At 56.0% G+C, this 11,867-nt stretch overlaps 4 protein-coding genes across 4 annotated transcripts; 1 reads left to right on the top strand and 3 right to left on the bottom strand.

Moving 5' to 3' along the window:
• Window positions 1–130: 130 nt before the first annotated feature.
• On the top strand, window positions 131–1,272 carry JN550_008046 (uncharacterized protein; the record flags this gene model as incomplete). The annotated part of the gene is made up of 3 exons (XM_049319964.1): window positions 131–866; window positions 916–1,013; window positions 1,078–1,272. 3 exons carry the CDS (start codon window positions 131–133, stop codon window positions 1,270–1,272), a joined length of 1,029 nt encoding a protein of 342 aa, XP_049170113.1.
• Window positions 1,273–2,525: 1,253 nt separating this feature from the next.
• On the bottom strand, window positions 2,526–3,920 carry JN550_008045 (uncharacterized protein; the record flags this gene model as incomplete). The annotated part of the gene is made up of 1 exon (XM_049319963.1): window positions 2,526–3,920. The coding sequence occupies one exon, from the start codon at window positions 3,918–3,920 to the stop codon at window positions 2,526–2,528; it is 1,395 nt and encodes a 464-aa protein (XP_049170112.1).
• A 2,398-nt stretch (window positions 3,921–6,318) lies between these two features.
• JN550_008044 (uncharacterized protein) lies at window positions 6,319–7,211 on the bottom strand (the record flags this gene model as incomplete). The annotated part of the gene is made up of 4 exons (XM_049319962.1): window positions 6,319–6,427; window positions 6,565–6,686; window positions 6,758–6,882; window positions 7,172–7,211. 4 exons carry the CDS (start codon window positions 7,209–7,211, stop codon window positions 6,319–6,321), a joined length of 396 nt encoding a protein of 131 aa, XP_049170111.1.
• Window positions 7,212–8,356: 1,145 nt separating this feature from the next.
• JN550_008043 (uncharacterized protein) lies at window positions 8,357–9,875 on the bottom strand (the record flags this gene model as incomplete). The annotated part of the gene is made up of 3 exons (XM_049319961.1): window positions 8,357–8,446; window positions 8,531–9,619; window positions 9,693–9,875. 3 exons carry the CDS (start codon window positions 9,873–9,875, stop codon window positions 8,357–8,359), a joined length of 1,362 nt encoding a protein of 453 aa, XP_049170110.1.
• Between the last annotated feature and the right edge of the window lie 1,992 nt (window positions 9,876–11,867).

Raw genomic sequence — 11,867 nt, 5'->3', positions numbered from 1 at the left:
TACACTTATAAAGTCTTGGTCGTCGCCATTTTACCACGGAGTCTTTCATTTGAGTGTAGCTCATTACCTAAGTTGTCCTTCGCTATAGACTTGCCCATTCGTCGCTCGTTCAGCATCAACTGTTTTCGCAATGCTTTCACGCTCGTTTCTTGCCATATTCGCCCTCGCGGCAGAGGCTGCTGCGACTGCCATTCCGCGTGCAGATGCCAGCTGCACCAACCCGGCCGTCCGCAAGGAGTGGCGCGAACTTGACGACGCCGAAAAGGCTGAGTACATTCGTGCCGCAGTGTGTCTGCGCGGGCTGCCCAAAGAGAAATACGCTGACATGGGGGCCGTCACCACGCGCATGGACGACTTGGTCTTCACCCACTTTACTCTCAACTCAGACATCCACTTCGTGGCCAACTTCCTCCCGTGGCACCGTTGGTTCGTGCAGCTGCACGAGGACCTGCTGCGCACCGAATGTGGTTTCACCGGTACCCAGCCGTACTGGGACTGGAGCATTGACGCGGACGCCAAGAACACGCCCAACTCTCCTATCTTTGACCCCGTCACCGGCTTCGGTGGCGACGGCAAGCACACCGGGAGCAACGAGCCTGGCTTCCAGCGTTGTGTGGTTGATGGGCCCTTCGCTAACACAAACCTGACCCTGGCTAAGGGCTGGCCTAACATGAACGACGCCGGCAACCGCCTGCACTGTTTCACGCGCGAGTTTAACGGCGGTTTGGGCAATGATGGGAACGGCGAGCCCATTATTGGCGACATGCAGGCAAGCGCGTACAACTCCAAGGTCATGAAGGCCGTCAACTCCTTCGACACCTATGCCGATATGTCCGACATGCTCGAGGGATTGCCACACGCGCAGAGTATGTCTTCCTTCACCCTTCTTACGAAATATACTGACATGCCCTGCAGTCCATAGCATCATCTTTGGCGATATGGGCCCGGCCACGTCGCCCAACGAGCCTCTCTTTTTCTTGCACCACGCCAACGTTGATCGTGCCTGGGCCAGGGTACGCCTCCTCCTTTCGTCGTTCTTGACTGATGGAAGTGGATCATTACTGACGCACACCACAGTGGCAAGGCCGCAACGCTACCCGCCTGGCTGATTATACCGGATTCCAAAACACCGGCAAGACTATCCCGGCCTCGATCACCGACACCATGCCTATCCTAGAGCTTGGTGATACCAAGCCAATTGTTAAGGACTACATGGACATTCAATCCGGCCCTCTCTGCTACACCTACTCGTCTATGGAAATGCCGCTGTGATCGGCTGAGCCAGTAGCACGTTCTTAGCGAGGAATTTCGACTTCACACAACAAGGTATGGTCACTTGTTGCGAGGCGAAGCGGTCACCAGAATGTTCTCACAGACTGACAACGCTCCGCCATCAAGAGCGTTGCGAGGGCCCCGGTACGTCGGCATGTCGCCTTTCGCGTGGGCGACACTTGAAGATCTCACATGCGTTGGACCCCAATGCCAAAGGTCTTGGGGCATGCCCGAGCAGTGTGTTCTGGTTGGTGGATTTTGGCACCTAGTTGAAGTCGAAATAAGCTCTCTGGACCACCTGCAAATTGTGGAAGTGGGGGCTTACCCCTGAGTCCAATTTTGCGAAGGGGGGATTACCCACTTAGGGCCTTAGCGCAGGTCATGCATAACATGTCCTCCTTTGTCAAGCTGGGCGAAGGCTGTGGCATGTATATTGCGATGGAGGTCAAGACATGGATCAAATTTGGGCGACTGCCCAGTTCTCGATCTACCCTCTTCCGTAGCTCGATAGTCGGCATCTTTACCGGTGGCATACACTTAGACTAAGCGGTTGAGATCTTGGATCATGTCAAGAAAATGGAGGCAGTCTTAGAAATAGACTAATCACATTGTCTCGAAGGACTTTTGTCATGATATTCTTGATAGCAGATCAGATCAGTGATTGCATTCGCGAACTTAGTCTGCTGAGACTTGTGTTACAAAGTTTAAAGAGTGAGTCGGAGACTTTGGCAACAGGCTCTCAACACTACTCTAGTATTACTAGTAGTCCTTCAAGCCAATTCCTTGGTGAAGTCATGAACCGGAATTTTTGGGCTAGGCAAGTCAAGTACGACATATCACGGGAACGAGCTGAAGCGATGGAACAGGGGGGTTTCCATCTATTGTATTCTCTCACCAACAGCAAATCCAGGGGTATAGTAATGCTCCAGCGCCAAATCAAAACCAAAACCGCTGTGCCCAACCGACCAGGTAGCCAATCGAGTCTTTCAATGACCAACTTCACGTGCCACAACAGCAACAGCGGCCAACCCGGGCCACACATTCTGAAGGTGTCCAACAATTATCTCAACACGGGGAGATTCCACTACGCTCTAGACCATCCCAACACGAGGAGATGACCCGATTACCCACCCTTCCATCCTTCCATCCTGTTCGTCCCGGTCTGCGCTAGTTCCGCCTAACCTCCCATTTCCCACGAGGTCTCCTTTTCCGGACAGCAGACGGCCGACGAGTAGTGTCAGCATAGTCGTAGCTTAGTGAGCGTGAAGACGCAGCAGCCTGCGAGATCGGCGCGTCGCGGGCTCAGAGAGGAAGCGCTGGATGCTGAAGGGCAGGCCGGGGGTGTCTTCGTTGTCGATGATGTCGTAGTTAGCAACACATTCATCAGCGTCGCCGTCTTCCTCCTCCGGGACCTCTTGTGGGACCTCTTGTGGGACTTGCTGGACCTCCTCCTCCTCCTCGTCGGAGTAAATCGTCACGAAGTCCTCAAAGTCGGCAAAGTCCGGGACGTAGTAGGCGCCGGTGGGAGCCCGGCCCACCAAGGCGCGCTTGATGACGGCCATGTGGTTGTAGTACTTGGTCTTCTTGATGGCGTGGCCGACGGGGTCGCCAGGCTTGGGGTCGATGGGGTCCATTAGTACGGCGAGGTAGTCGGCATCATCCTCGAACTCGTCTTCCTCGTCGGTTTCCTCTCCCTCGTCGTCGACGGCCATGTCGAAGTCTTCGACAGAGGCGCCTTGCGCGTTGACGTGGGAGGAGGCGTCGTAGCTGTGCGGATCCTGGCTGGGGGCTTGGATGATGTCCCCGTTGCCATAGTGGACGACGCCAGTCATGGCACCATCGTTGTTGCCATTGATGTTGTTGTCGACTGAATCTTGGGAGCCGTTGATATGCTCGCCAGCGGTAGCGATGGAACGTCTGGTTCCGTTGCTTGATTCGGTGGTGTTCCTATCATTGGCATCGTGCCAGTCCCAGTCCGAGTCGCTGGGGTTGCTGCGGTGGGCGCTGGTGAGGGGAGCGAAATCGTTGCCGGACAAGGAGGCCACGGCGCCGCCATCCTGGATGAAGGTATCCCAAGCCTCGAGCATCCAGGGCAGGAGGTAGGGAGGAGCATTGTTGTCGTCGTTTTTGGTTCCCTCCTGAGGAGCAAGGTCCAGCGAGGGGTCGAGTTCTGAGTCCCCCTCGTAGGAGAGGACGAGGCTTCCGAGATAGGGGACACAGGTGAGCGTCCTGGGCCTCGCGTAGAACTTGAGGCTACGGGCCTGGACCTGGTACTTGATGTTGGCCAGGCGGAACCAGATGAGCAGACAGCCGGTACAGGGCCTGAAGTCCTCCATCTGGTCCCAGTCGTTGGCGAAGAAGGGGGCCTTGGCGGCGTCGTCATCTGGGTTGTTGTCCTTGCACTGGCAGAGGACAGAACGCTCACAGGCTCTGTGCTCACAGGGCGCGCCGGCTATCTGGATGGCGCGGTTGTTGTAGATGATGTAGATACCCTCCTCTGGGAAGTCAATGGTGGCAGCCAGCTTGGTGTCGCTAAGGTAGACTGCAGTGAAGGGACCGTTGTTGTCGCGAGTTAGAGTGGCGTCCACGATTGAGACAGGTGCGTGGGGGACACCAGGACACCCGGCCATGTTGTTTAGGCAAGTCATGGTGAAGGGGTTGATGGATGACTCAAAGGTGGTATGAGTGGTTGAGTTGTGTTGTGGGTTGGGTTGGCCTGCAAGTGAAACAACAGGAGTCATTTTCTTGAGGCGCAGAGGGTATAGGGCCTGCCGGTAAGTAAGCGAATGGTCATACGATTGCAATGGGCTACTTTGAGACCAGGAAATTTGGGGCGGTGGTTTGAGGGAAAGGAAAGAAATGCAGGAGGAAGGCAGCCAGGACTGAAATAAGTACCCGGGCTCTCTCATTGGGAGCAAGAAATGTTCTCAGACTCTATGAGGTCTTGAAAACTCTGTTGCTTTCTTGCGGACATTTTGGAGCAAAAGCACTATACAACAAAGTTCGGGCCTCTGGCATGTCGAATCTAGACGTCGGAGATAGGTGTACTGGCATCTGTAAACTCTATCAGACCAACGTGGCCGCCGCAACTGAGGGCTTTCGGGCTTTTCAGCCATTCAGGTCATGCTACTTGAGTCTTGTATATGGGTCACTGAACTCTATCTGGAAAGCATGTAAACTCAACATGAGCAGATTCGGGCTTCTGTCAGTTCAGGTAGTGATTTCTAACCTGCCATGGCCCTCCCTGCAAATCGAGTCTCTTCAGTTGGGACACAAGTCCCGAGTAACTGTAAGCTATGCCCGAGCAGCTATTTTAAGAGAGAGGTCTGTACCATACGAAGTAAATTGTATGCCAATGGATAATCACAATGCCTGGAGACGACTTCGGTCACTACAGCCTCTTGCCTTCTCCCGCCCTATCTTTCCAGATACTTCAACGAACAGTCAGATTCTGGCCACAGTTGCGACCAAACAACCCGGACCGGTCTCGAGGTCCTGTAGGCGCGTCAAGCTCTTGGGATCCCATGATGGGCGGAGCGTTCTCCGAGTTTAGACTTTAAACTTTTGTTCAAGAGTATGTTTCCCACACATATGATCCCCCGCAGTCCAACTTACCGATTACCTATAAAGTATCTACAACGCAAGAGATGACTCATGTGCTCGTGATACACTCATCCGCAGAGGCACAATCTGGCAATGGGGAGGGAAACCTGTATTGGCCAACTCTAGGAGTGGCTACATAGTGTATTGATTAGCCATCGCCGCCAAATCGACACACCAAAGGAAGCAGACGTGGCCAATACATGTATGTAGCTAGTCCTCGAGGCAAAATATTCGGCATGTTATATTTATCCTAGATATAGAGCTTGCTGAGTCCCCCTATATACTACGGCTGTCCGTGTACGCGCGCTGCGCCTGCACGAAACAGATGTTTACCGCGACGTTGAAACATGATCAATCAATCATGATAGAAAATGATATACATGGATGTTCTAGATCATGTATATCTCATGACTCCTGATAATCGGGCAGCCCCAGTTCAGGTCCAACCGCGAGAGAGAGAGAGCGAGAGACTTGTAAACAGGATATCTACGCCATACATGGCATTCAGACGGTGTGTAAGAGGTACTACAACGAAACTACAGCGCTACGGCGTGGACAAATGCGCGAATCAAGCCTAGGTCTTGGCTCTGCTCTGCTCTGGTCCGACACCAGCCCGCACACGAGACGAGAGTCGAGTCCAAAGTCGGGCAACGAAGGAGCAGACACAAAAAGCCCAAGTTACACGAGTGAACGCAGGACACGGGCCAGAGAGAATCGGAATTTAGATATCACTTGAGAGCGGGCTCTTACCATGACAACTCGGTCGCTTGCTGGTCGCCCATGGATAAGCCCGCAGCCTGGAGCCATTTGCCAGGGCGCTCATCAGCGCGCGGGTTTTGCTAACCGGCGTGTGGGCGTTTTGTAACAATCAGCAGGCGGCGCGGAGAAAAAAAAATGATCGATCGGCATTCGCAAGTTGCTTGCCTGCCGTCGGGGCAATCACGTGTCGAGCGTGCGTAGAGGTACACGTTGAGGAAATGGGGATGGCGAACGAGACAGTCGGCATGGGACTACTCAAATCGCTCGCACACACGCTGCCACCTGGTGTTCCTGGTGTGGTCGTCGAATGATGCACATTTTGCTAGCTCAGCCGACTGCCACGCCGGATTTTGTGCCCTGAAGTCGAGTCGTAACGCGATGCCCAGAACCAGAACCAGAACCAACGTGACCATATCGGGTTCCTGCATCCGTCAGTCCTTTCTTCTGTCAGCTGCCACACCAATTCCCGCCAGAAGCCATCGTCACGCAAGAAACAAGACAAGAGGGTGGTGGTGGTGTTGTGTCATCGTAGATGTATTTCATTTTTCTAGCACGAAATACATGCTAGGCTCGTGACCATCCTTGACCAGAGAGCAAATCCATTCCCATGCATCAATGCAATGATTGCCGAAAATCGAGAAACCGTACACCCCAAAGTCGCCGTGTTCATCAGTGATCCGTTCCTTAGATCTCGGTAGTGACCTTCGCCTTCGGGTTCGTGACCTTGACGCCGAGTTGCTTTGCGCGGGCAATGATGTCGACTCGCTTTCTCGACGAGACGTTGTGGGCGATCCTGTCGGCCAAGTGTCAGTAGAGGGGGAAAAACAACAAGAGGGGTGGTGTGCCCAATTTCTCCCTCGAGACGGGAGAATCCAGGCACCAGACGGCGCGCGGCGCGTGGGTGGGTGGGTGCGGTGGAGTGCGACGTACTCTGCGGCGTAGGTTCGGTTGTGCATCATCAAAAGCTCGACGTCCTTGGCGTTGCTGACGAGGAAAGCCTTGTGGCCGGAGGGCATCATGTGGCGGGTCTTCTTGTTGGAACCGAAGCCGATCTGGACAGAACAATTGCGCATGAGCATTTCCTCCTCCATTTGTCTTTCGTGGTTGGGGGGTTTAAACGTACCGAGGGCATGACCATGCTACCTCTGAACCGTCTGCGGACACGGTTGTCGATACCCTTGGGCTTGCGCCATGCTGAGTCGAGGCACTTGAAGCGGTCGCTCTGGTGGCGGTTGAAGGCCTTGGTGCCTGTGGGAAGCAGAACGTGTCAACAGATGCGTTCTCCTGGTCAAAACAAAGGTGCTCGCGATCGCCATCCATCCATCCCCGCCCCTCCCGTCAAGGCGTCCATCGTGGTGTGCTTCCCATCATTCGTTCGCCCGTCCAGTCGCCCGTCCATCCGTCCGTCCATCCATCCATGCATTCATCAATCGATTTGTCCTTCCTCTTTCCATCCTTCGCGCGCCGTACACCACGGGAGAGGAGATGGGGATAGATAGATAGATCGCGGAATCGGGGGGAGAGGTTCAAAACGTACGCTTCTTGACGATGGGAACGTGCTTCTTGGCGGAGACCATCTTGACGAGGAGGACTCAAGTCAGTAACTGCGATGCTTTGCGTCGGCCGGGACAGAGAGAGAAGACGGGAAGCAGCAATCTCTTCAGAGGGGGGGAGGCTGGTCTGTTATTTACCTTGACTGATTTTATCCTTACCGTTGGTGGAGTGGTCGGTGGTCGTTGGGCGTGGGTTGTCGTGAGGGAGCGGTCGCTACACGCAGCGAAATTTCCTTTCGCCGAAGTTGCGAGACTCGCTAAAAATTTTGGTGGGCGGACCGCATTTTCGCTTAGGGCTGCCCAGGTCACGTGGGGCCTCGAAATCTCGGATTGGTCTTTTGGGAGGGAGGGGGGCCCCCCTTGGCGGGGTGTGGCTGGTGCTGCTGGGGGCTAACTAGCGGGAGGGATCTGAGGCTGAGTTGGTGGGGCGCACCTTGGTCATAGGCAAACAGGACGGGAGGGACTTTGATGGGTCAGAAGTATTCGAACCCCAAGACAACCAATCACGTCTTGCATCCGCTTTGCATAGCATAGCTCTTGTGCGTTTTGTCCCAAGAAACAAGTCAATACTCGGTGGCCGTTATTTGAGCCAACTGTCTCGTCTCTCCTCTCTAACCAAATGCCATCATTGCTCCGACCGTTTCCCCAAGACTGATATGTTAGATACAATACCAACCACAACCAGGATCTGGCTGGCTCCACTGGATGCGCTTCAACACTTCCAACACTACAGGTATGAGAAAGGCATTATCTGAGCTCAAGACAAGTGTCAAAGAAAGACAGTATTCGTTCACTCGGGCCTCAGTCAAGGGGAACGACCATCAGTCAGTCGTCGGGAGGGGGAATTGAGATTCTTTATGTCAAAGCAGGGTATCCACAGGGCCATGTTTCCTCTCTCTATCACGGCGCCCCTCAAGGGACCCAAAAACACGGGGGAAACAGGACTTCATGTTCCTCCTTCTCACACATGATCAGCAAAAGTCTCGCCTCGTCGCCATCGTCGTCCGTCTATGTGCATCAACTCAAAAAAAAGTTCATGAGACGATGGTAAAAAAAAAAAAACAAATGCCACAACCAGCATGTTTTCCCCCAACGACGCTCGTCTATTTCCCACCACCCTTGAAAACCCAATGACGTGATGGATGCTTCATTATCTCATGTCTCATTCATTACTGCTGCGCACACTGGGCCTGGCCAGGCTCGTCGTCGTCGTCCGCCCACTCGTTCTGGTATCGCGGGTCTCCCGATTGAGCGCCCATCTGCGGGGTTGCAAGTCAGTAAGAAGAGTCCTTTCTCGAGGGGAAACTTCCCAGGCCGCTCTGGGGTTTTGTCTTGTAACTCACCTCTTCAATGTCCGCATCATCGTCGTATTCCACGTCGTCAACCTCGTCCGCCTTGATCGGCTCGGCGGGGCCGGGCAGGATCTTGAGCAGGCTGTCGTACTGGCTGTCGCCCTTCAGCCACCCGTCCTCGGGGAAGTTGACCTTGACCATCAGGTACAGGTCGCCCTTGTCCTCGCCGCGCTTCTGCGGCATGCCCTCGCCCTCGACCTTGAGCACCTGGCCGGGCCGCAGGATCTTGCCGCGGGGGTGGGTGATCTGGATGCCGCGGCCGTCGAGGTGGGTCAGGACGACGCGCGAGAAGCCGCCGAGGGCCTCGGCGAGGGTGACCTCGAGGTCCGCCGACAGGTCGGCGCCGATGCGGTGGAAGACGTCGTGCGGCTCCTCCTCCAGCACAAAGACAAAGTCGCCGGGCTTCATGTCGGGCTCCTGGTCGGCCTCGCCCTCCAGGACGATGCGCTCGCCCTGCATGGAGCCGCGGGGGATGTAGATCTCGAGCGGCTTCCTCTCCTTGACGACGCGCTTGCCCTTGCACTTCTTGCACCGGTCCTTCTCCTTGATGGACTTGCCGGAGCCCTCGCAGCGGTCACACACGGCGGCCTCGCGGGTCACCATGCCGGGGCCGACCTGGCGGAAGGCCTCGACGCGGCCGCGGCCCTTGCAGCGGTCGCACGTGTTGACGTGGACCTTCTCCTTGGCGCCGGAGCCCTTGCAGGTGCCGCAGACGACCTGCTTGTCGGCGGCGAACTTGACCGTCTTGCCCTTGTACAGATCCTCCAGCGAGACGCTGTACGTCGTCTGCTCGTCGGGGCCCTTCATGGGCCCGCGTCGGCCGCCGCCGGGCATGCCGGGCATGCCGCCGCCGCCCATGCCCATGCCGAACATCTGTGCCAGGATGTCGTTGATATCGGCCTCCTGGCCCATGCCGCCGCCCCGGCTGGGGTCGAAGGCGGCCATGCCGTGGCGGTCGTACATCTCCCGCTTGTCCTCATCGCGCAGGATCTCGTAGGCTTGTGTTACGGACTTGAACTTGGCTTCGGACTCTTCTCGGCGGTCCTCGGGCACCTTGTCGGGGTGGTGTTGCAGAGCAAGCTATAGCGAATAGTCAGCGTCCTGACCGGGCGGAGGTGGTGCAGAGCGTGTAGCCGCAGTGGAAAATACGCACCTTGCGGTAAGCCTTCTTGATCTGGTCCGGGGTGGCGCTCTTGTCTACACCGAGCAGCTCTGGGGAGACATTGTCAGCGGCCTGGTGAGAGACGGGGGAAGGAAGAGAGAGAGGGCCGGTATCGATAAGTCCGGGGGCAGACTCACCATACAAATCAATATCTTCTTGACCGGCGCCGTCCATCTTGACGGGTCTGGTGTTCTATCGTGGAAGGGACTCGTAGAACTTGGCAACGAAAAGACAACAAATCTTCAGGCGGTAATGTTGCGATGCACAGGTGCTGCGCTCTGGATCGGCACGCAGAAATTCTAGTATGCAGCGGACTGGCAGTGAAGAGGCGGTTTGTCGGGTTTGGGGTCAAGAAAATATTTAGCGGGGCAACCGGCACCTAGGTAGGTCGGGTACCTCTAAGTAGGTAGTTAGCCCAGTGACGTCCGCCCGTGTCTAACTACCTGCTTACCCAGCGCTTCCGGGGGTTGTCCTGGGCTCGCCGCAGCGGTGACGGGGCGGTGCGTGTCAAGGCACCAGGGTCCCCATGCAGCCTCTACACCACCAGAAGACGCGCGAATATACCAGAATTTCCCACCGAGCGCCGCCGTTCATCTATGCAATGCAGCAACCTGTGAGGTCAGAGATTGCAGCCGCCCTAGGCTACCTCTGCATGTAGAAGACACGGCCTTTGGCGGGGTTGATTCATTCTGCACGTGCAATTTGAATAGTAGTGGCTCATTCAACGATGCGGGTTTCCAGAATCGAGTCGCTACGGAATGTACAGTGACTATTACGGGCGAGTCAGACCCCAGGAACTGATTCGCAGCGTCCCGGCATCAACTGACAGCAACAACAGAACGGCAAAAGTCTATCTTTGTCACTATCAGACTTTTCCCGTCGTTTGGGTGTGTACCATAACTTAGTACAGAGAAACGAGTCCATAGGGCTGTCCAATCAAGAAGCGCTAAAATTTGCTTGGGCCAAAGCGCCGCATAAATACCTGATAGACGCATAAGCCTCGATTGGCGAATCTTCAATTCACGTCTTGAACTGCTATCTCATTGAGAACGACAGACAGTGCATTGCTCATAGCATTGGATCTCACAACCAAACACTACGCGTAAAAAGCACCGAAATGAGGCAATGAAAAGCCGCGGATCATGAGGAGCCTGTACATCCGAGAGGGGCCGCTGCGGCGCGCACTGGCGGCTCGTCAGCAGGTTCTCATCTGCAAGCGCCGCTTCGCCTTCAAGGGCAGGCCGGAGCACATAGGCAAGTCAGGGGCCGGCGAAGGGGCAGCGCCGAAGGAGACGCTTCTGCCCGCGACGCCGGCGCGGACGCGATTTGCCCCCTCGCCCACGGGCTACCTGCACCTGGGCTCGTTGAGGACGGCGCTGTATAATTACCTGCTTGCCAAGGCCACGGGCGGCCAGTTTCTCCTCAGGCTTGAGGATACGGATCAGGTGAGATGAGATGAGATGAGATGAAAATCAGAGGTTGAATGACCTAGGTACTAACCAAAGACAGTCACGACTTGTGAAGGATGCCGAGTCGAGATTGTACGAGGATCTGAAATGGGCCGGGCTCAGTTGGGATGAGGGTTGGTTCACATTCTGTGCATGCGTGAAGCTGTGAGACTGAGACTGGTGATAGGACCGGATATAGGGGGGCCATTCGGGCCATACAAGCAGGTATAGCCAGCCAGCCCAGTGATCCCAACTCCCGCCAAACGTTTAGATATGACAGATCATGTACTAACCCGCCATCACTTCTCGTAGTCCGCCAGACTGGAGATCTACAACCAGCACGCCAACCAGCTGCTGTCGACGGGGCAGGCGTACCGGTGCTTCTGCAGCGCCGAGGAGCTGGATGCGCTGAAGCTGCACAACATGGAGCACCACAGCGCGTCAGATCCGGCGTCGGTACACCACTACAGCGGGCGGTGCCGGCACGTGCCCGTGCCCGAGGCGGAGCGCCGCGCCGCCGCCGGCGAGCCGCACGTCGTGCGCTTCCGCAACGACTCGCCCGCCGGCACCGCCCCCGTGCTGGACCTGGTCTACGGCCGCTACCGCCGCCCCGAGCGCGAGGACGACTTCATCCTTGTCAAGCGCGACGGCTTCCCGACCTACCACTTTGCCAACGTCGTCGACGACCACCTGATGGAGGTGACACATGTTGTCCGAG

This window comes from Neoarthrinium moseri (genome assembly GCF_022829205.1).
Source record: "Neoarthrinium moseri strain CBS 164.80 chromosome Unknown scaffold32_Wmoseri_CBS_16480, whole genome shotgun sequence".
In the NCBI taxonomy this organism is placed as follows: Eukaryota; Fungi; Ascomycota; class Sordariomycetes; order Amphisphaeriales; family Apiosporaceae; genus Neoarthrinium; species Neoarthrinium moseri.
The sequence above is the reverse complement of the archived record's forward strand: the minus strand, read 5'-3'. Positions and strand labels throughout refer to the sequence as shown.